Here is a 27245-nt window from a genome sequence, read left to right on the forward strand (position 1 = left end):
CCGAGCATAAAAGATATATTTAGTGATCTAGTCTAACAATCTGAAAATTACATTATAAATATATGTATATAAAACTGAATTTAAATTTAAGCTTACAAAGATAACAATGAAATTCAATCTATAAGGTATGCATATAATACTGTGGAATTTAAACAAAATGTTTTTGTCCAAACGGTCTCTTAACAATGAAATATCGGTATTTCTGTAACAACTTGTTTTACATATATTAAAAATGCATCGTTTCAATGGAATACAACGGCACTTAGGTTTTGAAAGTATACCACAGTGGTCTGTCGCAAACCAGTTTATTTTAAACTTAGCTCTGGTTGATATCTCTTATTATTATTAATATTTATGAACTGACACCAGAGAACGTAGAAATATTATCTATATATATAAAATCGAAAGGTCACTCACTCATCACGAAATCTCAGAAACTACATGTGCTAGGAATCTCAAATTTTGCATAGGAGTTACTTATAGGACGTAGGTGCTCGCTAAGACGGGAATTTGCAATATTCAATTTCTAAGGGGTTGTTTATGGGGTCGAAACTTTGTATGAAACTTCGTTACTACAAATGCTAGGAGTCTCAAATTTTGCATAGACGTCACTAGGACGTAGTCATGGAGACAGAAATTAATAATAACATAGTTCACGCGGGTGAAACCGCGAGCGGGCCGCTAGTATGTGATAAAAATCTTAACTGTAACTATTTTTTTTTGCATATTTTTAACTCAGCATCATGAATTATTTAAAATTATTATTTTCCTTTTAAATTTCTACATTTTATAGCAAACTCATGTTCAATTGAAAGCTATTGTTCCAATTTAGCGTGAGGTATTAGTAGAAGTAGCTACTAGTAATGTATTAAGGCTGACCTACATTTTCAAGTAACGTTCATATCGATATAACCGATTGTTTATTAGATAATGTTTCTAGAACTGTATTTGTATATAAAATACAATATGATGCGGTTACAATTATTATAACTTAACACTAGGTTCCCTCTGCCTACCCTGCTGTGTGCTGCTATTTCTAAGAAAGTTGAAAGAAAGTTCAAACATCTCTCACATATAACAGAGAAAAAAGATATTGACAAAATTAATAACCATAAAAAATATAAAATTCCATAAAAAAATATTTCAATTGAATATGCCTACCAATACCAATGCTAAAACATCTTATACTACATCAGCGTGTACCGCTCGCGCAGGACCGTTGGACCATTCAACTTACAGCTATGACCGACATAAAAACAAGTTTAGCCGCACCGAATACGAAGCCTTGGCATTGATAAACATGACTAAGGTTCCCAGGACGTTGCTATAACCGTATTCGTATTATGGTAACATAAAAAAATATTAAAAAGTGGTCGTCTGTACGTCTTGTGTTGATTGTATTTTTTTGTTTTTCTTGAAACTGCGTTAAGTTATTAGTAAATTTCTTTGGTAGCGCAGTTGAAATGTATTTCAGTGATGTGACAGTCGTTAGTTCAATTTCTATTTGGATAAATATTTGTATATAAAACCATTAATTTGCAAGCAAGCTGAATTAGTATAAAGCGGTGAATGGAGTGATTTTCTTATGCAAATATAAGAAGATGGTATGATAAAAATGTAATAATTTATTCATAAGTTTTCTTTCATTTAAAATTATTTCAAGAACATCTCTGAGAATTTAATTTGTAAATCATTTTAAAAAACCTGATGCTAGTATCTTTTTGTATGGCTGTATTTAACGCTTGAAGTGTCATGTTTTTTATAATGACGACGACTCTACCGTCTATGATTGAATTAAATGTTTTTTGTAATTAGTTTATTATTATGATGATATTAGATAAGTTTTGCTTTCGAAGCTATAGAATGATGTAATTTTTTATAATAAAATTGACAAAACTCATAATCTAGCTTCACCCGTTCAATGGGCAAAAAAAATTGAAACTTGATATGTCATTATATCCAGTTTAAATTTTTTTATTAATAAACGTGTGTCCATTACCTATCAGTAGTTGGAAGACTGTGGTAGAGGATAGCGTTGTTCTTGAGCCCTCAAAATGATTGTTCATTCATTTGTTTTTAAGTTCTCTTTCTCTATTTCTCGTAATGTGAGAGATACATAAATAAAGAGATTGAAAAATTTGATGATAATTTATTTATATAAAACAGATAAACTTCCGAAATTCAGAAATCTTTAGAAACAACATGAATAACGCTTAAATATATACACTCATATAAGAATGCAAAACTTTATTTTAAGTTTATAAACATAATAGTTATAAAACTAAATATATTATGAACTTAGTAGTCAAATTTATCTACATTAATTACTATCATAAACATTTATTATTCATTAAAAATAACAAATCTCTTAATATACCGTATTCTGGGGTTAGTCATTTAGAAATAGATTTTTATTTTGAATAATTTTATTCAATTAAAGCTTTATCGATACAGAAAAGTAGTATATTCAATTAAGATATGTAAAATAATAGAAAAAATATAGAATTTCCATTAAAATTATCTTGTTTTTAAAATATACAGAAAAAACTTTTTATGAATAAACCATTGCTAATACAAAGTGTTACTTAGGCACTATTTTTTATACCACATCCTGGACGTGCTAAAGTGTCTAAATAAACTCCTACGCGTGTCTAGAAGTTTCGCTCTTACAAAACATTTTCAACAAGCAAGTACTTGTACTGTACTTTATAATGAATACAATACACGAATAGTTTTTTTAGCTAGCTGTGTCCCGCACAGAGCAAGGTGGCCAAAGGGAACCTAGTGTTAAGATAACAGTTTCCCATTTTTCACCGAATTCTGGAGGCATTGCGTGTTGAGTGGCAGAAGTCAACGCCGCCAACCAGAGCGAAGAAATGAAAATATTAACTACTTATTTCATATTCCCGAGTGGGAATCGAACTCACAACCATACACAACTGGCCTGAACAGTGAAGCTAATATAGCTTTTAATATATAATAATATATACTTAGATATTTTTTCTCCCGTAGATACCTTTAAAAGGCTCCTTTATATGTGGGCGCATAGCAGGTGTTCAACACCTACACGTGACAAGTACCTATGTGTAAATCACATTCGATGTAGTGAACATTATATAATTTTCTGCACCGTCGTAGTGCAGTGGCACAAGCGTGTGTATTTAAACGTGACACTAGTGGGTTTAATTCCCAATCGGGGAAAGTGGAAGACAAGAGTGTCTTAACACTAGATTCCATCTGCGCGCTCTACTATGCAGAAGGGATACAGCGTGAAGTTGAAAAAATGTAATTCTTTTTCTATTTTCCGCTGTACGAAACGTTCCTCATCTAATCCATGGCATAGCCATGTATAAGTATAAATATAATGTTGCCATCTTAGCTGTGCATAATAGGAAAATATTTTCAAAAACAAAATAAACAGTTTTTTCCTCATAGTTCTTATCTCACTTTCATTATCTTTTGTACCATTTATGGTGGACATAGACTTATTCCTCTCTACTAAAACCTAAACTAATATGACTTCTAATGAAATTAGGAAGATTTTTATGTGTCATATCTCAATAAACGTTAAATAAACAGAGTTTTTTTATATTTAAAATATAAGTTTAGAGACTTTCTTTCATATGGTTAGACTAATACCTATGAATAAGTAAGCAGATAGGTACGTCACTACCGAATTAGTGTATAAAATATATTATAATGATAATAACACAACCATAAATCTCTTTAATAATTTCAGCAGCATACATATTGTTCTCTATTTTTCTTCAAGTTCAAACAAAAGTGAGCAACACTTTGAAATACTCACCTAAGAATTTTCATTGTTTGTGGGCCTTGGCGCGATAAGATAATAGTATGAATAAAGTCTGTAATTTATTCTGACGTAAAATAAAATGCTAGTTTTTATGATTTAACATGTATCCATTATATATATTTATTATTCTGTCTGTCACTAGCTGATTCTTGTCACGAGCAAGTTCACGCTTAACTTTTGCCATTAATAACTATATCTTTTATTATTATTATACAAGTACTAAGAAATATTAATTTGGATAAATGATCAATTAAGTTTTTTATTTGATTTCCGGTGCATATTCCATTCATTATTTTTTATCAACATTGCTTCTAATTTTAGTTCGACTTAAATCATTTGAATTTGATACGAGGCAACCAAAACAATTATTACTTAAAGATAATTATTATATTAATTATAATAATAAATGCACACTTATTCAATTAAAAGAAGCGTAAGTAATAAAAAGTAATTCGACATCGTTTCATTCGTTCGCTGCGCAAATCGCAACCCGACCCCGGAGGTCGGTTCAGCAATTTAGACGCTTTCTGACTCATGAGAAGTCGCGCCGCCGCCGTTTGTCAGTTTTATCTGTTCAATCTCATTGTTTATCTAACATCAGCCGAGAACTATTAAAACAGTCATTTTAGTGAAAATATACATATTTATTTTAATAACATGAAATTTACGATTTTTTAAATTGAAGAAAGTTGTAACGACTTTTTTTCTTTTCCTCCTGGCATTAATCCCGGCTATTGCCAGGGTCTGCCCTCCTACTCAACCTACTCCACTTTTGCGTCCTCGGTGGTTAGACCATTGGCTCTCATGTCCTGCATCACGACATCCAGCCAGCGCTTCCTTGGGCGTCTAGGAGGTCTGACTCCAGGGACTGATATAGCAAGGCACTTGCATCCGACATAGTTCTTAGGCCGGCGCGTAACGTGGCCAAACCATCTCAGACGACGCTCTTGGAGCTTATCCGCTACGTCACGGACTCCAAGACTACCTCGAATGAATGTGTTGCGTATGCGGTCAGACCGCGTCACGCCGCACATCCACCTCAGCATCTTCATTTCCGTGACGTGAAGCTCCTGAGTGTGCCGGGATAGTGCCGGCCAACATTCGCTGCCGTATAAAAGAACCGGTCGGATGATGCTCTTGTATATCAGCCCCTTGAGCTTGGGCGGTATTCTGCGGTCGCAGACCACACCAGTGACCTCCCGCCATTTGGCCCAGGCAGCGCTTATCCGCCCTTGGACATCGTGATCGATGCCTCCAGACTCGTGCATAACGGATCCAAGGTACCTGAACTTCTCCGACTTAACAGCTGGCTCAGGACCTATAAGGATGGTGCTCGAGTCCCGGCTCCCGCAGGCCATGTACTCTGTCTTCGACACATTTAGTTTAAGACCGCCGTTCTCAAGCGTTCCCTTCCAGAGGTTCACTTTACGCTCCAGCGTCAGTCGGTTCTCGGCAATGAGTGCTATGTCATCGGCATACATAATCAGCCATGGAGGCTGGTCCTGGATGTGAGCCGAGACAGTATCGAGCACTACATTGAATAAGAACGGACTAAGAGCTGAGCCCTGGTGAACCCCCACTGTAATCGGGAAGGGTCTAGTGTCGCCAACAGCAGTCCTAACCATAGAAGCGGAATCGTGGTACATGTCTCTGATGATCTCAATATAGGCCTCAGGGATCCCTTTGGATCACAATGCCCACCAGATACACTGACGAGGCACACAGTCAAAGGCCTTCTGCAGGTCTAAAAAGGCCACAAGAGCTCTCCTTTTTTCCCTGTATGTCTCCATCAAAGTTCTGAGGGCGAAAATGGCGTCCATGGTGCCCGATCCTGGCTGAAATCCATATTGAGACTCAGAGATAGTACACTCTCGGCGGAGCCTGAGGTCGATCATGCGCTCGAAGAGCTTCATGGTATGACTCATAAGCTTAATGCTCCTATAACTACCACAATCTTGAACACTGCCCCTTCCCTTGTAAATAGGGGTAATAAAGCTAAGCCGCCACTGATGCGGCATCTTACCAGTGTTCAAGATGTGGTTAAAAAGGTCAGTAAGCATGAGCACACCAAGAGAGCCCAACGATTTCCACGCTTCGATCGGAATGTCGTCAGGTCCCACCGCTTTTCCGTTCTTCATGCGTCGAAGGCAATTACGTGTTTCGTCAAGGGTTATTGGGGCAATAAGTCCGAGGTTAGGCAGTGGGTCGTGATGAAGACTGCATGGGTGCTGAGTATTTAGCAACTCCTGGAAGTAGCTTCTCCACCTCTCCTTCACAGAGGCATGACTACAGAGCAGCGTGCCCTGGGAATCTTTGACGCAAAGACATTTTGCGATATCTTGCGTCACTTTATCCCGGGAACGTGCCAATTTGTAAATGAGCTTCTGCCCCTCCACAGTTTCAAGTTTATCATACAATGGTGACAAACTTTCACTACGGGCTCTGGCTACAGCTCCTTTACAGGCACGTTTAGCTACTGTGTACTCCAGTCTGTCTTCAGGAGAGTTGGATTCCTGCCACTTCTTAAAGGCAGCCTTCTTTTCACGAGTCACCTCCTGCACCTCGTCATTCCACCACCATGTCTCCCTGTCGATGACACGTCCTCCCCTAGAAAGGCCAAGAACTCGCCTGCCCGCCGCAATGATTGCCGACTGAGCCCGATCCCAAGCATCCTGAGCAGTCTCGGTGTTAGTCGAAAGATCGTGACTTTTCACCTCTGCCAGGAAGTCGGTCTGCATCGGTCCATTCAGCAACCACCACTTGATCCGAGGCCTACGTTTCTCGGCTACTTTCTTCTTCGGAGTGACGTTAAAGTCCATGACAAGATAACGACTATACTTCTAAAAAATGCGGATTCTAAATTTGTTATGGTATTATTCGCCTTCGCCTGCTTGTACTACACAATTAAAATAAAACAAACACTAATTGTTAATAGGAGAGTTCGCCAAAACACAATAGTAACAACTGCATTTAAATCATTATCTAATTATATTAATATTATCCATATCATTAAAAGGCACAGAGAAATAGACAAAAAAATAAAATTATTACATTCATAAATGCCCCAAATAAAAAAAAATCTCATATACTATTTCCATGTACGGACAGCTATGGTTTATAGTTTTATTATATGTATAATATATTTATTAAAACCTATACTATATATTTCCATTTTCCATACTTATAATAAATTGTGAAATGGTAAGTTAATTATTTAAACAGTGTTTTATTACCGTAGGAACATCTGTCAGTATAATACACAGTATTAGTGACTCATGCATAATAAATGGATCGTTTGGGTCAAGTTCATTTTGTAATAAATATTTTCGGCTTCAAAATAAAGAGATAGCAATTACCAATTACTTTGTGAATGATAGAGAAAGTAATCGATATAGATGGAGAATTAAGGAAATTGAAGGTCTTTATATAGCTAAATCGGTGTAAAATATCTTCGAGGTTACCAGGTCAGCTCTGAATTCTAACTGACGTGACTTTCTTTTTGTCTTCTCCTACAACTTTTAAGGTATAAAATGCTTTGTCTTCTATCAACACTGGTATTGGCATTGTTGTCTAACACGCTCTAAAAATGTCAAAGGCCGAGACATGATTGATGTCAGAAGTAGTTTGCTTTGAACCATTCAATAGGAACGCTTTGATCCTAAGATGACTATAATATAACTTTGTTTTTAATATTATATGCAATTTAGGAATTGCATGCTTTATTCAATTTAAAGTTGCATAAATATTTCGAATTCTTATATGTTAATAAGTGGGGAAAGGAAGTGTTTTAACACGAAGTTCCCTCTGCCTAAACTGCCTATCCTGCCTATCCTGTGTGGGTTACGGCGTCAAGCATTCATTAAAAACACAAGCATATGTTAATACGTCTCTACATCATATTCTTTAAACACTATGGTAATATTTATAATTTTTAATATTTCTAATATACATTAGAAAGGTTTCTGGCCAATGACCACTATTCTTAAAGCATAATGCTTTGTATGAATATCATTAATAAAATGAGGAATACCTTCTTTCCTCCTTTGGGACGATACATGTAATATGAAAGTGTCTCCAGAGAGGCCTAACTTTTCTTTTACATGTAATGCTTGCCGATCCACATACCTATTCGTTTGAATCTGATTCTTACGATTCGTGTCCACTTATTTCCGCCAGTACATTGTTTATTCATAGATTTCTATCCGTATAATGATAGTAATCAATCTTTATATGTATATATACATACAATTGTTCTTATATTATGTAATATAAATTATATTATTATGGTGTTTTCGTAAATATTAGATTTTCTCTGCAAATTAATTGAGCTCGACTAACACTGATGATGGCTAATATGTTCACAATTAAAAATAAGCCTAAGTCTTTTTTTTTTTTCGGAGCAAAAATATCATTAAATTCTTTTAGATTTTTATTCACCATGCTTATTTGAAACCTACAGTTCTAAAATTTATTATGAAGTGAGAACTTAAGATTTACAGGTAAATATTTCACAGAAAAAAAATTATATTCGTCAACTTTTATAATTAGTACCCGGTGACCTACAATGTAGAAATTGGAGAGCGGAGTGTCTAGGTTCCCTCTGCCTACCCTGCTGTGTGCGGGATACAACGTAAAGTTGATTTTTTTTTATGACGATAACATGGAATCGAGCTTCTCTCCTTATACTTGTGAGATATCCATTACATTTTTTACAGTCAGTCCGTTGATAATTCGATTGTCTGACCTGGATTTCCGCTCTATTCCACATAAGATAGCATGTGAGAGACTTCCTATTATACAACAGTTTTGTAAGATTTCGTTTTCATTTGTATCGCTCAATTAAAAAAATAACATTTTTTTTACTGTTACGGAGTGCGCGGCTAAAGTTACGGTACGTGATAATAGTTCGGTGGGCAATTTGTGTTTAATGTCGCGTTTTATAATTTTAGTTAGTGACTTTCACTAGAAATGGACGTAGTGTTGATTATGCAGTTGTTTTTTTAAGGCAATATATATATAAACAAAAGTGGTATTTATTTGTAAGTGTAATGTTTTTAATGATATGAGAGTTGTTTATAAGGATGAAGACTTACCATCCTAGGTAACCTAGAAAATAAAAACAATTCATTCACGCGAGTAAGAATCTTCTGACGGTATGCCGTTGTGCCACGAAAACCTCATATTTTGTTTTTTATTTACCGTGTTACTTTTTCCTATACTTAGATAATACTTACTGAATTACACATATACGATACAAACATTTTAAAAGTAGTAAAAGTTCTTGCAAACATCAATCAATACGCGAGCCCCACAAATTATTTTAAGGTAAACAAAAGTTACCTAACCTAAGGCTTGATGTTAACAAGATGTGGCGTAAAAGAAATTAAAAAATAAACTGTACGTATCTCCTTCATATTAGAATTGAGTCTATGAGCAAATGGTTGTTTATTATTACAATTTCTATCTTTTTTGGCTTGATGCTATGCATTGCTAACGTAGAGCTAAGACACTAATCACTAATTCAAGAGTTGACATTTGCAAAAACAAATAAGACATAGTTTTCTTTAATCGGCAGTAATACTATTTAAATATATCATGTTTGGGTTGTTTAGCATTTTGTTTCCGGAAGCACCCACCGGAACGACAGCTGAACTATATTAGGGTTCAACGTTGATATTTAAAGTTCGCCCGCATAAGTCCATAGCTTGGTAATGACTCATTTTATAAAGAAATTATTCAAAACAGCTTGTGTAAGTTTTATTTTAAGTCTATAATATATTACAATCATAAGGTTATTAACTATGATTATATGGCTTCGGATACAACGTCATCTTAATACTTTTGCATAGAGAAATAATAAATTATGATATACACATCTAAAAATTATGACTATAAAAAAATACTATAAAATTATAATTCGTTATACGTTTTTTTATATTTCCTCTTGACTCTCCCGCATTCAAGGATAACTAACAAAGTATTAGAGTAGTGGTTTGCTCTAGTACCAAGGCAAAGGCGTTGAATTACGCCACTCAACACGCAATGCCTCGTAAATTCGGCGGAAGGTGGAAAACGAAGTGTATTATCACTACCTTCCTTCTATATGCGGGATACAGCGTGAAAAAAAGACTAACAATTTTGAAAACAGAAACAAACAATTTAATAATCCAATATAATTACATAACCCAAGAAAGTATAACGCACGATCCACACACGTTCGTAACGAAAGTGAATTATGCCGTTCGGCCGTTGCCCGTTACCTCCGAGAATTGCGTTACAGTTGTTCATTTTGTTGTAATATCTTATAGCTTTACACAATTCGTAAAATAATGATTTTACAGTGATCGTTTATCTTTATGCATGCATGCATTCTGTTCTTGTTCAGTTTTTATATGGCCATGCAACTGCCTCAAGTTTTAATGCAGCTTCGTTTCCAATGTAACCAGTCATTAGTATTCAAAATGAATTTATGTAAATTCAAATGCACCGAGGAATATTTTTATAATTAGTGTACAAATACTTTTATAAATATTTATATTATATTGTTTAGAAATATTAAATTAAAACGGGCTGATTAACTAAATATAATGTATAAGTTGGCGTAAGAATTTAATTAACCAATCTTTGTTATTCCTTACTTCACTGTTATACATAGTGTGTTCGAAGTCCACATAATAATTAATACACAAGATTTGATTAATTTCATCTTATAGTACTTAAAAAATAAAGCCAAAATATTCATATTTTAATAGTACTTATTTTTGTTTCAGTAAAAAATGACGATCGACAAGCAGCTGGTATGGGTGCGCGACCCCAACGAGGGGTTCGTGCTGGCCCGGTTACATGAGCTGATGGGCGAAGAGGCAGACGTGTTCCCAGTAGACAATAAATATCCAAGACGTGTGTGCACTTTTGATGATATCTTCCCGGCTGGAGATCCTACTAAGGATGTTGATGATAATTGTAAGTTTTAAATAATGTAGTGAAAGAATATAAAGCTACTATTGAGACCAGTCGTGGTGCAGGAGATCAGTGTGACTGTAAAAATTTGACCGCAACGGGATTAGAACCGCCTCTTCGACGGTAGTGTGAAATAGCATAGCACTTGAAAAAATGTTAAAAATAAGTATTACATTGCTTTAAGTTAAAATATTTAAAATAGTATGAAACAGCTACGGCTGAGAAAATAATTAATTTGTAAAACCGGTTGAGGACAAAGTTATTTTTATTATTAGCAAGTTACTGTTATTCCATTTTTTTCTTTTACTACTGACAGTAAGATCAGACAATATATATTTTATTTATATTTGTCGTTGATATTGAAAGTAGTTACAATGACTGAGATCCTTGAAGTATTCACGTGTAAAGATGTACACGCTGCCCTTGAGACTTTATGACCGGTTTATTATTATGCTCTGTTATATTTTCTTCTAGATACAAATCCAACATTTAGTATAGAACTCTCCTTACCTCTTATTTTAGTAACTGAAATATTTTGAGCAAAATTTTTACATAATTTTTTAATATAATTTCTATTTTCTTTTTTACTATATAAAATCTATCTTAAATGAAAATCATATAGGTGTTGTGTATAATAAAACCATTTTATTTATAACAAATTATATAAAAACTAAATATATATATATATAAAAATATCCAATGAATAAACGCATAGAAACATTAATAGCTATTATGTTATATAAATAAATTTCAATGTTTACAGGCGAACTAATGTTCCTAAACGAGGCGACGCTGCTAAACAACATACTGACACGCTACAAGAAGAAAAAGATTTACGTAAGTCCAACTACTTACCTACTGATATGACTCACATCACCTTGAGACCGCTATCGATTCGACAACTATTTGTGCAAATATCAACCGTTTCTGTTTCTTCGTAGATCTCTGTTTCAGATATGGAAATATAAGGAAATTTCAGTTTTATGTTTCTTAATAAATAAACATCACCATCGCGTAATGTTAATGTATTTCGCATTAAACTTAATGTATCTGTAGATATGGTATTGCGATATTATTTTGATTTGTAGGTAATGATTTTATCTAATATTTTTTTTTTATATTAATTTGACATTACAATCATAATTTTTAAACGTCTTTTTTATTGAATCATTAGGAAAATTGCAAGTAAAATGGTTATATTTTATATACAACAATATATATTATATAGAAATTCATTAATGATTAACTTTACGCAGTATCCCGTACACAGGTATAAGGTAGGCAGAGGGAACCTAATGTCAGGCATTCCGTTCCCCACTTTCCGCCGAATGTTTCGAGGAATTGGAGTGGCGAAACTCAACTACGGAGTTTTGTCTTGGTATCAGAGCGAAGAAAATGAAAGTATAATAAATAATAATTCATTCTCTCAAGTGGGAATCGAACCTACAACCATCGCATTACATTCACACACTTGTGCCTAGGCCGTGGCCTCGGCACGGCCTCGGACGGTATGGCGTACATTTTCTTAATTAGAAAAGTAGTTAGAACATTGACCTCTACAGATTGCCTAATAGTTCAATATACGACTTAGAATAAAATATGTATTAGTATACCTTTACATATCCTCACCTTGACTCACTCGTTCACACGCAACGCTATCGATTATAACATTAGGTTATTGTTACTTAGAAATGAGGTAAACGCATTTAATATTCGTATATTATACGATCTTCGATTCAATGTCGGGTAAAATATAACTTGTTATTGCATGTTAATACTCTGTTTCATTTTATAGTATATTTAGAGTAATTAATATTGTTTTTAAAGAGAGAGAGAGAGAGAGAGAGAGATTCGAGTGTGTATTACGATACTAGTTTTGGATGAAATGGGAAAGAAATTTCGTATAATTAGCCCGAATATAACAGCGCTTAAACCCATCAACTATCCTTTGGATAGTCCTTGGTCATATGTTATTACCAACTAAGCTAAGACAATGTCGGTGGTTTCATAATTTATACATATTAAAAAAATTGTAAAGGGTCGGTGTCTGTACATGGAAGTTATACAAGAAAATTAATTAAATCCAGTGAATCAATTAATGGACACTTACTAATATAATAGAACCCATAGTATTTTTGAAATGTTTCCTTAACTTTTAGTTTGTTTTTTTTCAAACGGCTCATAAATAAAAAAGCTATACCAATATAAAGAATCTCGTTCAACAAAAATACTTCAACAAAAGTAACTGTTTACTGAATTGGCTGAAACCTTAGTTTTCAATGCATAGACATTGTTTTAAAATGATCATGTTATTAGAATACAAGAGGAAGTCCGATTAGAAAATAAATAATTAAATAATTCAAGCGGGCGAAGCCGTAAGTAGCCGAAGCCGAAGCCGCTAGTATTGAAATAATAACGCATAACAGTATGATATTTCTCATAATGTATGTATGCTTTTAAATAATTAATGAACCGTAATGTCTATAATATTTAATAATGCAACGTTGTCGTTAGGAATGATAACCGCATTCATTACCTAAATAGGTGAAAAGTCAATATTGAGTCACTACATCCTCTATTTCTCGATCTATCGTTGAGTCACTTATCCTATACTTATCATTGATATCCTATGCGTAGCAATTTTTATTAATGTAATAGTAATTATCTAACAAGAGGTCTAGAGTTAGCTTTTCCTCTAGTTTTCCAGTAATAACAGCCTAATATGAGAACGTGCTGATACATACATAAAAATGTCAGAAAAGTACAAGCTACCATCACTGACATAAATGCCTTTCTATATATAATTTCGTAGTTATTTCCCGCAAATTGCAAAGATTTTTTTATAATAACTTTTAAGCTACTTTTATATTTAACCCATTTTAAGTTTGTGATTGTTATATATAAGTAAATAAATCAAAAATTGTTTTACTTTTCTATTATATTTCGTGACTGTTTCATTCATTAATTTCTTTATTTTCAGACATATGTAGCGAACATACTACTCGCCGTCAATCCTTATGAAGACATTCCAGACATGTACTCTTCTAATACTATTAAGAAATATCAAGGCAGGTCGTTGGGAGAACTGCCGCCTCACGTCTTTGCTATAGGTATAATTTATTTATGTTAATTTACTTATGTATAATTGTAGTTATGTAGAATTAGAACTTTATTTACAAATAACGCCGGTGCGCCACGACGGCCTTATTTGAGTTATATTATTATTCAGTTTCACACTGTATCCCGCACACCACAGGGTAGGCACAGGGAACCTAGTGTTAAGACACTCCGTTCCCCACTTTCTGGCGAGTTCTGGAGGCATTGCGTGTTGAGTGGCAGAACTCAACGCCGCGCTTTGTCTCGACACCAGAGCGAAGAAAGTGAAATATAAATGTAAATAAATGTTTCAGTTCCTCGAGTGGGGGATGGAACCCACAGTCACACACTTGTGCTTGTTTTAATTATTATTACTCGATTTTGTCTAAGCAATCCATAAAAATCGTATTTGTAATATCTATTATTTTTTTCACGTTAAATCAGTCAATAGTCGCAATAAAGTTATGATATTCACAATCAATACTTTTTTACGTGATAATATTTATATTTATTGCTATGAAATAAGAGCTATATATTTTTATAACATTACCTACCATTGTTAATAAATCGTTTATTTTATTGGAACCATTACATATACAAAGAATTATACAATACAAATCAATAAATGTATTGTTTAAAATTATTTTTATATGTAGTTAATCTAACATAAGTATGACGAATTCAATGTCAATTAGAGCTCAGAAGTGATATTTTTGAGAAAAACATAGAAACAAAATGAATATATTTAAAATAAAATGAATATATTTAAAACAATACAGCAGTAGCATACTTTTAAAATATATTTCTCCATGTTCTAATGTCACCAATATCGAGGACAATATTTTCTACATAAACTAAAACTTATCTATTTAATATTCTGATTGTAAGAGTCAATAAAATAAGCATTTTTTTAAGTCTCAATCAATTAATAAATAATTTTTTTATGTTTAAATTACTCATACGTAAAACTGTTCAGAATAAAATTTAATATTATAGACTCGACTGATTACACTAAAATTTTAAAAGAATAAAAGGATAGATATCTCAAATATATATCTGAATCTGCTAACATTGACAAGTTTGTCATACAATAAGAACAATGTTTATACAGGGTGTCCCAGGAGTCAACGATAAAACGAAAACAGGTGATAGACCAAGTCGTGACAGTTATAAGAAAAATATAAAAAAAATTCTATCTCATGTATTTTTCATATTATATTGATTTAAAAAAATATCGGAAAAACCGACACCCTGTGATGATTTTTCAAGTCCTAAGACTACAAATATTACTGGGGGCTGTCCCAGGAGATACCTATAAAGAGAGGCTTATAATATAATGACATACACCATTTTATTTTCAGCTGACAAAGCATTCCGAGATATGAAAGCTCTAAAACAATCTCAATCAATAATAGTATCAGGGGAATCTGGAGCTGGTAAAACTGAATCTACTAAGTACATACTTAAATATTTATGTGACTTATGGGCTAAGGGCGCTGGACCTGTTGAACAGAAGATTTTAGATGGTAAGACTTAAAAAGTATTTCTATAGTCTTTAAGGTGGTAATATTTTTTTGTAAAACTTGCATAAAATCCTAAAAAGCTGCTGATATAAACCAAATTAAAACTTCTATATTGACCAAGGCTCTTTCAAAGATAGCTGCACATTTTGAATCTTGCAATCCTAGTGTTAGTATTGGCCCGATAATGTAATGACGTATATCATATTGTATTAATTTTCGCTTATATTTGATGACATTTTATAAAATTTTCAGCTAACCCAATCCTCGAAGCATTCGGCAACGCTAAAACGACGCGCAACAACAACAGCTCCCGTTTCGGCAAATTCATGGAAGTGCATTTCTCCACAAAATATCAAGTAGTGGGAGGTCATATATCACATTATTTGCTAGAAAAATCTAGAATCTGCACTCAGAGCTCAGAAGAGAGGAATTACCATGTGTTTTATTTATTGTGCGCTGGCGCCCCGCCGGAGTTAAGAGCCGCATTGAAAATTACTAAACCTGATGACTATTTGGTAAATATATTCTTTAATATTATCATATTTGCTACTATGGCGTATTTGGAAATTTTCTATAAAACACTGCTGTTTGTAAAAGGTATGAATAAATTAGAGAATGGACTATTTTAACACTAGTTTCAACTTATCGAAATATAATGGGTAAACGCGTGTAGATACAAATTATAACGCAATTTATGAACACGCACAGTAACAGAAATATTCACATATTTTAATCATACATAAGATGTAATCTGAGTATAATTGCTTTTAATTACATCTATTATGTAATAGTTATTTAATGTTATATTTTTACAGTACCTTAAAAACGGTTGCACACAATATTTTACATCACCGCAATCTGAAAAGAAGATAAACGCTAATCAAAAAAGTCAACAGCAACAAGCCAAAGGTGGTCTTCGAGATCCTATTTTGGACGACGTTGAAGATTTCCAAAGATTACATCAAGTAAGTAATTTGCTTCACGCTGTATCGGGTCCCGAATTACACATAACTAATTAGTAATAAAATTTAACCCTAAAGAAACAAAAGATATGAATTCATAATAAAGTTATGAAATTAAATTCTTAAAATTTATTTAACAAATATCATAACAAAATGTTATATTCCAGGCGCTATCCCGCGTCGGTCTAACAGAAGACGAGAAGACGTCCATATATCGGGTGGTAGCGGCCGTCTTGCACCTCGGCAACATAGAATTTGAGGAGGAGGGCGGTGCGCGCGGCGGTGGGCGCGTGTGTCCCCACTCCGAGCCCACGCTGGCCACTGCGGGCGCGCTGCTGGGCGTGGACGCCAGCGAGCTGCGCATGGCGCTCGTGTCGCGCCTCATGCAGAGTTCCAGGGGAGGCGTCAAGGGGACCGCCATCATGTGAGTGTTGTGTTATGTTGGGGTAATTTACCGGATGGAGGGGCAAGGGGCGCAATTATGTCGATTCTAGGCAAGGTGAATAGCGACGAAAGGATTTATATAGGAATGGGTTATAAGCTATGCATGTTCTTTCTATAAGCTGACAGCTTTATAATAAAAAAATATACATTTATAAATACAGGGTGCCACTAAAGACCTACGAGGCGTGCAACGCTCGGGACGCCCTCGCTAAAGCGGTCTACAGCCGTCTCTTCGACTACATAGTACGCCGCATCAACGAGAGCATTCCGTCTTCAGCTTCAGCTTATTACATTGGTGTTCTTGATATTGCTGGTTTTGGTAAGTTGAGAAATATGTAATATTTTTACGAATTTACATATATTTACATAATCCCTGAAGAAATGCAAGCATTATGTGGCTGCTTGGGAGGGAAATCTTATTGACTATTAATATGTTACTTAAGAAAATCTATTCTTTTCCAGAATATTTCCAACAGAACAGTTTTGAGCAATTCTGCATAAATTACTGCAATGAGAAACTACAACAGTTTTTCAATGAACGCATTCTCAAAAACGAACAGGAACTTTACAAACGGGAAGGATTGAACGTTCCCGAAATAAGATTTGTGGATAACCAGGATTGTATAGGCAAGTATATATTAAATTATATTAACAATCTTAGCACAGTAGAATCAGTAGCTGTAAATGCACAGTTTAGGGGCTCGATCACCAACTTTATGAATTGAATTATTTTCATTTCTCCCCTCTAGTATACTAAGCGCGGCGTTATGTTCGCCAATAAATATACAATGTCACGAAAACTAGCCTATGTTCCCTCTTCAAACAAAAAAAAATTGTGTGTGAAAAAAAAATACATAACAATGTCATCACTATTATTTATTTTTATTATTATACATTTAATAGACAATATAAAAATGTATAGTTTATAATGTATAAATGTTTGTTGTAATGTATTATAAGTGATTTATGTTCATTATATTCAAAAAGTTATACAAAACTAAGTTAAATATTGTAAATTTTAGATCTAATTGAAAGTAAAAATCATGGTATCTTCCACATTTTGGATGAAGAATCCAAACTACCAAAACCAGAGTTCGGACATTTCACTAGCGCTGTGCATAAAGAACTCGGCAACAATAATGGAAGGTAAATAAATTGGTTTCTTCTAAAAAGGTTACCTTTATTAAATTAAACAGTTGTTAATGTATTCTTTGCTTATTTACTATTTTCTTTTTTATTTTCAATGAATTTTATTTTATTTTCAAAAGCAATCTTATAAAAAATTCTCAATATAAAAATTTTCAAAACACTTCAAAATAAGGAACAAAGCGAATGCGAAATCGTGAAGCTAATTTTGATATTTAACAAAAATCATTCAAATTATTCTTTATTAAAATAGTTTATTGTAAGGACTTCTTAATCCTCGAATGAACTTACAAAAAAAGCTACCATCGGTTCGGAAGTAATCATTACACCAAATAAGCTTCTATAAAACGTACACAAACAATATATTAATAGTTCACGGCTACAAGTCCCGCGCGCGTCGCGTCTGAAGGCGCACCGCACTCTGCGAGAACATGAGGGCTTCCTGCTCAGACATTTTGCTGGTTCTGTCTGTTATAACACTGTAAGTACTGTGTTCTGTTATACTTTATATCTTCACGATGTATCCTTTATATAGCGGAGTACGCAGAAGGAATCTAGTGTTAAGACATTCTGATCTCCACGCATCATGCATGTCGAGTGGCGGAACTTAACACCGCGCATTTTTATCGTCACTGTAGTGAAGATTCGCTCTAGCGAAGAAATGCAATTACTAGATATATCAAAAATATTTAATATTTAAATCATTTATTATTTGAATAAATGAACTTTCGAAATTATAAAAAACTGAACCTTTCCTTACAGAGTCAATTCTTAGAGAAGAACAACGACGCCCTACACGCCTCCCTAGAGTTCCTAGTACAGGAATCTAAAAACTCGCTCGTACAGCAGTTGTTTGAAACTGTAGACAATAATAACGCTAAAGGAAAATTGAATTTTATATCCGTGGGCGCTAACTTCCAGCGACAATTATCTCTATTGATGGACAAATTGAAAGAGAACGTGAGTTGTTTTATATCTTTATTGTTGATATCTTTTTTGAGTCCTGCTATGTAACGACTGAGAAAAAAAATATGTAAAAATAAAGTATATTATTTTTCTAAAATATTTTTTGTCTTTATCAGGGTACCAATTTCATCCGTTGCATTAAACCCAATTCCCGCATGGTGGGTCGCGAAGCGGAAGGTTCCCTCATCCTAACACAGCTGCAGTGCAGCGGTACGGCCGCCGTACTGGCGTTGATGGAGCACGGGTACCCTTCAAGAGCGCCGTTTGCAGTACTGTACGATATGTATAGAGATTACTTACCGGAGAAACTGAAGGGACTGCAACCTAAATTGTTTTGTCAGGTATGTGTTAAAAAATATACTATTTGTCGTTATGGTGATTGTGAGTTTAATCCCCATGAAAGGACGTGAATTTAATTTTCCAAACGTGATTTATTTTCTTTATTTTATATGTACCACTTCTGAATGAATAAAACATTTACTATAATTTTAATAATATATTTCCGTTTCAGGCAATAGTACACAGCTTAGGCCTATCAAGCCGTGATTACAAATTAGGCGTGACCCGCGTCTTCTTCCGTCCGGGGAAGTACAGTGAATTCGATACTATTATGAGATCGGACCCGGAAAATTTGAAGGCAGTTGTCGGCGCAGTACTCGCCTGGTTGGTCAAGAATAGATGGAAGAGAGGCATATTCTCGGTTTTGTCGATTATAAAATGTAAGTAAAACTTAAAAGAAACTATAGCGTGGAACAGTGTCTCACTATAAACGCGAAGGTTGTGGGTTCAATTTCCACTTGGGGGATTGAATTATTTTTATTTCCTCGCTCTACTCTGGTGACAAGACGAAGAAGAAGGTGTAATTCCTCAAAATGTAAGCGTTTCGTAGATAATGTAACGTTTTAACACTAGTTTACCGGTGCCAACCCACCTATATTAAGTACTAAAAACGAATGAAGCTATTTTAGTTTTACTGTATTCAATTTGCTTAAAATATATTATTCTATCTTCCTTACCAAGAAACTTTATATATTTTATAGTAAAGAACAGACTCGCTTTCCGTCGCAAATGTCTACTGATAGTACAAAAGAACATTCGAGGCCATTTAGTACGTCGTCAACATCGTCCGAGATATCAAGGGATAGCGAAAATAAAACTTTTGGAGAATAATTTATCACAAATGGACTCAGTTGTGGCACAATTGAAGAAGGAAAAGGACAGTGCTAAGAAGAATATAGAAAACTTGAGGAAGTCTATACAAAGCGCTTGCGGTACTATTAAGGTTTGTAAGCTTTTTTTCAGCTTCATGAGGTATCCTGCGTATAGCAGGATATTTTAGTGTTAATACACTTTGTTAGGATATTTAGTGTTAATAAACTTCTTTCCCCACGCACCACCCGATTTTTAAAACATTGCGTATTCATTGGTGGAACTCCAATATAACGCCGTGCTTTATTATATTATTAAAAATAATTGGTTTTCTCAACTGCCAATCGAAACCCCAAACGTCATTTAAAGTTAGCAACTGTGCCTTTAGAAGCCAGTTGCGGCGCAGTGGCACAAAGTGAGACTGTAAACGCGACTGGTTATAGGTTCGATCCCCATTCGACGAATTGAGATATTTGCTTACAATTTATATTTTCATTTCTTCTCTCTGGTGACCAGGTTAAGAGCGGCGTTGAGTTCCGCGTCTCAACACACAATGCTTGAAAAATTCGACGGAAACGGGGGAACGGAGTGTCTTAGCTCTAGGTTCCCTATGCTTACCCTGCTATATTCAGGATATAGCATGAAACTGTTTTTTTTTTAATTTAAATATATTGTTAACATGACTTTCATTATTTCATAGAGTAACGAGAAAATAAGTCGATCTGAAATAGATCAGCTGTATACAAAACTAACTAAAGAAACGGAAATGCAAATGGCCGCGCTACAGAAGGCTATGATTGACCAAAAGAATAGGTGAGTTTAGAAAGAGAGGTAAGAAAAAAATATTTTATTTTAGAGTTAGAAAATTCTTAATATGTGTACATTACACTTAGGAACATTTACGATGATTTTCGTAAATTCAAATCTGCATATAATAAAATTGTAACTGATCGCAGTCTGTATATGATAAAACCTATTATTGGGGGCATTTATCAGTGTACTATTACACTATCTGGATGTATCTATAACACAAAACAAATATTTTTTTTGTGTGTTTATCTGTGCGTTTGTGTACGTTAAATTTTTAAACCGGCTGTGAAATTTCAATATTTTAGCAAACTTTTATTAAATGTTACATTTATGAAATAAGTTTGTTTTATTAAAATCAGTTTATAAGTTTAAGTTACATCGAATTAAAGTATTTAACTTAATTAAATAAATAGTAAAATTGAATAAGTACTTAATTGAAAAAATAAAAAGTAATTTGGATTAGTAAATAAATAATTATGCAGTTCGACCGGGTCGCGAGTAACAAACAGTTATTCTTTCATATAATTTAAATATAATATTATGTAAAATATATTTATTTGTGTATAACTTATTTTTAATTTAGGGATGAACAAGAAAGACTTCGTAAGATCGAAGCAGAAATGCGAGCAGCGGAAGAAGCTAAACGGAAAGAGCAAGAAAGAATTAGACAGGAAGAAGAAAATAGACGACTGTAAGTATATAAAAATGTTTTTTTTTTATATTTCAACTAATTTTAAAGTCACTTTTATTTAAGATCTTAAACTTAATATTTGTAGCCATATAACCATATACCATATATTAATAAAGAAGGAAGATATGAAATTTGGCCGTACACAACACAGTGTTGGTACCGACACTGTTATACGGTTACAGCAAAACGTGGGTATTATTTTAAAACAATTATAAAGAACGTTGATATAATAATAATCAATTTAGTGTCCACCACTTTAATCTAAATATATATATCATGAATAAAAATATAACAACAGTAACACGAAAAACAAATGTTACAGTAAAGCAGAAATGGAAGCCCGTCGTAAAGCGGAAGAAGCTGAGCGCCTCAAGCAAGAGGAGCGCGACCGAGCCGCCGCGCTCGCGCTTCAGCAGCAGCTGCAGGACGCCGCGCGTGCTGACCAGGAGAACAGGGAGAGGTGGGTCCACTTACTGCCTAATGCAGTGCATCCTCGAGACCGCCACGCAGTTAGGCGCCATGAACTTTTTTCAAATGTAAAAAATATCCTGACATCCATCAAAAACCATCTGCAGTTACCTTCAGTGCGAATAAGTAGGTGGTAAATTAGGATTGCTTTGACAAACACTATGTATCACAACATTTTGTATCAAATGAACTATAAATATAAATTTGTAATTATTTTTTTCTATGATGTATGTATAAATTTAGATTTTTCGGATATTTTTTTGTTTGTATTATAAGTTCTTGCCATTTATCATAATTGTAGATCCAAGAATACCCATATATATATTTTTTAAGGCTCGGCCAATTTCATACAAAACGTAGTAATGACGATGTATAAAAACGGTCTTCAAAATCTTTTGATTTTTTATTGTGCTCCACGGTTTCCGTAGACCTGTATATTTTAATATTAATTTTAGTCGAGATATCCACGCGATCTTCAGATAAATTGTATTGACATACAGACAGATGCCCAATAAAATCATCCTATTCCGTATAGGGTTCCGTCTTTTCTTTGAAGTACGGAACCCTAAGAATATCTTACAAGCATATTCTACATTAACTTCACATATAATTTTATTCCAGATTGGAACAAGAGCGAAGAGACCACGAAATGGCGGTGCGTCTCGCTAAAGAAACTAACGGACATGTCGAAGGAAGTCCACCACAATTAAGAAGGTATGTATTATGTTTACATTCCATTTATAAATGATATAGGTTTGAATTGAAAATATTCCGATATTTATGATTTATTTCTTTTGGAAGGAAATTTTAAGTCAGAGTGCAAAGAAAATATGAATGATATATATTATGTAGTTAAAACTGATTTTATCATTTAAAAACAATTAATGTTATGTTATTTCATATGTTATAGGATATTATAATAATTTAAGGATACCCAAATATTTCTTACTTATTTGTGCCATATCATTGTTTTTATAATTTATTTAAAATTTTGACTATATAATAATAATAAGATAGTGTTAAATGTGTAATTAGCTTCACAATGTATCATGCACACAGCAGGGTAGGAAGTGGGAACATAGTGTTAAGACACTCCCCCCTCCTCCCCCTCTCCACCTAGTTTATCTAGGCCACTCATGACGCAATGATGAATTAGAGATAATTCCCTTTTGTGGGGATTGAATCCACAACCCTCGTGTTATACTAACACTCCTTGTGCCCCTTCTCCACGACGGCCTCAAATATATTTACATTCCAAGAAATTTACTTGATGGATATCGAAATTTGTTATAATAGTTTTATTTTAACTCTTTTTGTATGCAAAAGATATTATTTAAAAATGGCCACTCGATATTGCTCTTTCTGTACATTCTTGTATCAACCTAATTAATTATTATTATGTCGATAAAAAATTAAAAAATACACATGAAATGGCACATATAAGAACCTGTTTTTAATATAAAAAAACCACCAAGCGTTGTACATAGCTTGTACACTATACTATGTTTACGCAGCCACGCCGACCTCAACGGAGAGAATAAGTTAAACAGGTACTTTTAAATATATAATAATATGCTCTACGCATTTATTGTGTCGAAACCTCTTTTTCTACTTTGTTTTTTTTATTATATTTATTTAAAACTTATAAAATATTTTAATTCAAATATATGTATTATTAAATACATTTTAATAATTATATATTTTATTAATTTAATAGCTATATATTTTTTAATAATATGTTACTTTTTTATTTTGGCTATTTGCATATTATAACAACATTAGAATGTTATTTGTATTTAATATAAAGGCCTTATACATTTTTTTTTTGTAAAATGTCTGTACTTAATTTTAATTGATAATAAATTATGTATTTATATTTTTTTATAATCTGTGCTATTATCTTTTATTAAAGTAACTTAAAGAATAGAGAAATTAATTGAATCAATTAAAATTCATATTTCCATATAATGTTATCAGTTGTACAGAACAAAGTATTTTAAGAGGCTATTCTTAACAAAACTAACTTCTAACACTTCGGGCTATTGCTTACTATTTCTATTTGCACGTGGTTTCCTTTGTTAATATCGCAATTTTGTATTATATTTTGATATTTTTTAATATCTATTACTTGAAAACTTTACTTGGGTCTATTATATTAAAATTTTTATATAAAAAATACATGAAAGTAATTGTACAAAATTGCGTTATACTTTCGTAGTATCTAAAATTCTTAGTTTAACATGCATGTAAAATACTTTTTTACTTTAACTACTGGCTGTAGTATATAGTTCTTAGATGTAGTGATATGTTGATTTCTTAACACTCCAAATAGACAATATAGAACTAAAAAAAATCGAGTCTACAATAATTTATTAAAATGTTAAGATTCATTAGATTTTTTGTTTCTTAATGAATATCATAATTTAGAAATAACAATTAATACATGAAATTATAACATTGTAAAGTGATTTTACCCTCGTTCAAGATGGTGGACTTTAATTATAATAAATTTACTGAGATAAACCTGCACGAAATCCCTATAATATTTATTTCTATATTGTCTAATACAAAACATATACATAATATATGAAAAATACTAAAATATAATACAAAAATAAATAGGTCAGAACGCGTTCGCATGCAACAGGCGATGCAAGGCAAGCAAAAATATGATCTCTCAAAGTGGAAGTATTCAGAACTGCGGGACACTATCAATACGTCGTGTGATATTGAATTGCTTGAGGTATGACATTTGTTAATTGAATAATTTGGAAGCAAATACAGCAATCTTCATTTATATATTTAACTAGTGGACCCGGACGCGGCTACGCCTGCTTCTACTATAAGAATATTTATTAAATATATTCATTAAATTATTTTCAATTTTCAATAGAATTAGTAAGAATATATAAGTTTAATAATCAAAAAGAATAATAAGTAGATACACATTATTAGAAAAAAATATCTGAGTTATTGAAATTAACCAACAAAAGGATTAAAAGTAACTAAAGGATAGATATTCTTAATATTAGAAAAAGTACCTAAAGTTTTCCTTGCGTGCGTACATAGATATCGACTCTACGAAATAACTAAACATTTCTCTCTATGTAGTAGGATAATTTTAGCGGGCAATATCAAATAAAATAAGAAGAGAACCAAAGTGTAGCTTAAATTAATTATAAACAGCAAATAATTACATAAACATTTACAATAGTTCGAAAATGTATAAAAATTTATAAAACCGTCAACGTCATCTGCCCGTTCGCGTCGGTCATACTATGCCGCCCGAAGGCTAGGTCATTTGGAATCAGTGACATCTCCTTAATTATTTATTACAATGTTATACAGTAAACTATAATTTCAATCTAGATAAAATGTTAATAGTGACTATTATATTTATTTTCATAAGGATGAATATCAAAATGTCGCGGTAACGGTTGCGTAGCGACGCGACGGTTGTTATTAACATGGCAGAATAAATTGCATGTCAAATTAGAAAGTACTTTAAAATATATTAGTATATATGTGTAATGTAATGTTATATAGCCTATAGCACTTCTGAAGAATGCAGCTTTCATACAAAACAAAAACAATGAAAATCGGACCAGTAGATCCAGAGATCTTAGCGTTCAAACAAACAAACAAACAAACAAACTCTTCCGCTTTATTATATTAGTATAGACGAGCGAGCTATAAAATAGCTCAGTGTGTTTTCCTGATGTATAGGCTATGTTACTATGAATTTTCAACTAGTTTCCACTTGTTAGAGCAGGATAGGTAGAGGGAATGCAGTGTTAAGACACTCCGTTCTCCTCTTTCCGCTCAATTTACAAAACATGCACTTCGTTTTATATATTATAGACTATGCTACTGTGTAGCGTATAAGTAAAAATAATACTTTATCGTTACTCCAGTGGAAATCGAACCCACAACTGCGTTTACAGTACACACGCTGTGACACTTCGCTACAGTAACATCACCTATTGCCTACATCATAAGAATAATTTTCCAGGCGTGCCGCCACGAGTTCCACCGCCGCCTCAAGGTGTACCACGCGTGGAAGGCCCGCAACGCGCGTAAGAGCACGCTCGCCGAGCAGGAGCGCGCGCCGCAGTCCATACTCGATGCAGGTACGTTATAGGCACAGTTCGGTGGAAAAGCCCCGGCCGCCCTAAAGCTGGCTTTGTGAACTTTTGTCCATTTTGCACTCAGGAAGTAAATAATCAAACGTATCAAAAAATCCTAAACTCAAATCCGCACAGGCATCTCTACAACCAAATTAGGGGCGGCCACGACGCCAAGGCCGTACTGGAGAAAATGTTGGTGTTCTTTATTATATTCTAGCTGTTAGGTACTAGTTCTGTGATGAATTTATTTACACATTTTTAAGATATAGGCTATTTATATTGAAATTGTGAAAAATATCGGTTTTACAAGCCTTGCCTATTTTAGTACATTTCTAGATCTTTTTTTCATATAATATTTTCCACAGCAAAAACCCCTCGGCTTCCGCAAAAGGGTGAGATCCTGGGTGCCCGCCACCGCTACTTCCGCATCCCGTTTGTGAGGCCAGGAGTTACGGGCGCGGGAGTGGCGGAGGAGGAGCGCGGCTGGTGGTACGCGCACTTCGACGGGCAGTACGTGGCGCGCCAGATGGAGCTGCACCCCGACAAGACGCCCGTGCTGCTGCAGGCCGGTGCGTACACACACACACACACACATATGCAACAATGTGAATATTCAATAATAGGCGCTCATGCCACTGTTGGCTAGCAGTGCTTGTACTCACGGTGCAAAGCTTTGTTATAAATTAAATTATTATTTTTTTTATTTTATGAAACGAAACTAACATCCTTAATCCAAATTATACACCTTAATTATCTATTTTCTAACTTAATTATAAACTTTTTTTTTTTTCTCATATAGAGCAATTATCCAATTCAGTTATGAGCACATTATGTCAGAAAACAATACAGTACGATCTTCAGGTTGTGGCCTAAAGTTGTTTGTATTTTTGTTAAATCAAAAATATTTAAAAATATCACAATGTGTTCCCCAGGCGTGGACGACATGCAGATGTGTGAGCTGAGCCTGGAGGAGACAGGGTTGACGCGCAAGCGCGGCGCCGAGATACTGGAGCACGAGTTCGAGCGCGAGTGGGTGCGCCACGCCGGCCCGCCCTACCACGCGCGCTGACTGTAAATACATTCAATCAT

The 27245-nt window shown here is 33.9% G+C and overlaps 1 protein-coding gene across 3 annotated transcripts in view; it reads left to right on the forward strand.

The window, feature by feature from the left end:
• jar (Myosin heavy chain 95F jaguar) overlaps nt 1-27245 on the forward strand; it is a 42431-nt gene that overhangs the window by 13978 nt on the left and 1208 nt on the right. Inside the window, exons 2-25 of one of the 3 annotated variants that reach the window (XM_085186751.1) lie at nt 10585-10777; nt 11538-11611; nt 13755-13884; nt 15232-15396; nt 15646-15908; nt 16209-16358; nt 16523-16779; nt 16961-17118; nt 17262-17426; nt 17822-17945; nt 18318-18426; nt 18708-18905; nt 19028-19252; nt 19423-19630; nt 19952-20193; nt 20761-20873; nt 21454-21561; nt 21884-22021; nt 22651-22743; nt 23544-23579; nt 24652-24772; nt 26042-26159; nt 26522-26725; nt 27089-27227. In XM_085186751.1, the coding sequence (XP_085042877.1) occupies nt 10591-10777; nt 11538-11611; nt 13755-13884; nt 15232-15396; nt 15646-15908; nt 16209-16358; nt 16523-16779; nt 16961-17118; nt 17262-17426; nt 17822-17945; nt 18318-18426; nt 18708-18905; nt 19028-19252; nt 19423-19630; nt 19952-20193; nt 20761-20873; nt 21454-21561; nt 21884-22021; nt 22651-22743; nt 23544-23579; nt 24652-24772; nt 26042-26159; nt 26522-26725; nt 27089-27225 (3723 nt within the window). In that variant the 5' untranslated portion in view covers nt 10585-10590 and the 3' untranslated portion in view covers nt 27226-27227. Of the gene's footprint in view, nt 1-10584; nt 10778-11537; nt 11612-13754; nt 13885-15231; nt 15397-15645; nt 15909-16208; nt 16359-16522; nt 16780-16960; nt 17119-17261; nt 17427-17821; nt 17946-18316; nt 18427-18707; nt 18906-19027; nt 19253-19422; nt 19631-19951; nt 20194-20760; nt 20874-21453; nt 21562-21883; nt 22022-22650; nt 22744-23543; nt 23580-24651; nt 24773-26041; nt 26160-26521; nt 26726-27088; nt 27228-27245 lie in introns of all 3 variants that reach the window. The other 2 variants (XM_085186752.1, XM_085186753.1) reach the window with 2 other exon arrangements.

This window comes from Heliconius melpomene, chromosome 6, assembly GCF_056956725.1.
Source record: "Heliconius melpomene rosina isolate 202511_hmr_F chromosome 6, ASM5695672v1, whole genome shotgun sequence".
Taxonomy (NCBI): domain Eukaryota; kingdom Metazoa; phylum Arthropoda; class Insecta; order Lepidoptera; family Nymphalidae; genus Heliconius; species Heliconius melpomene.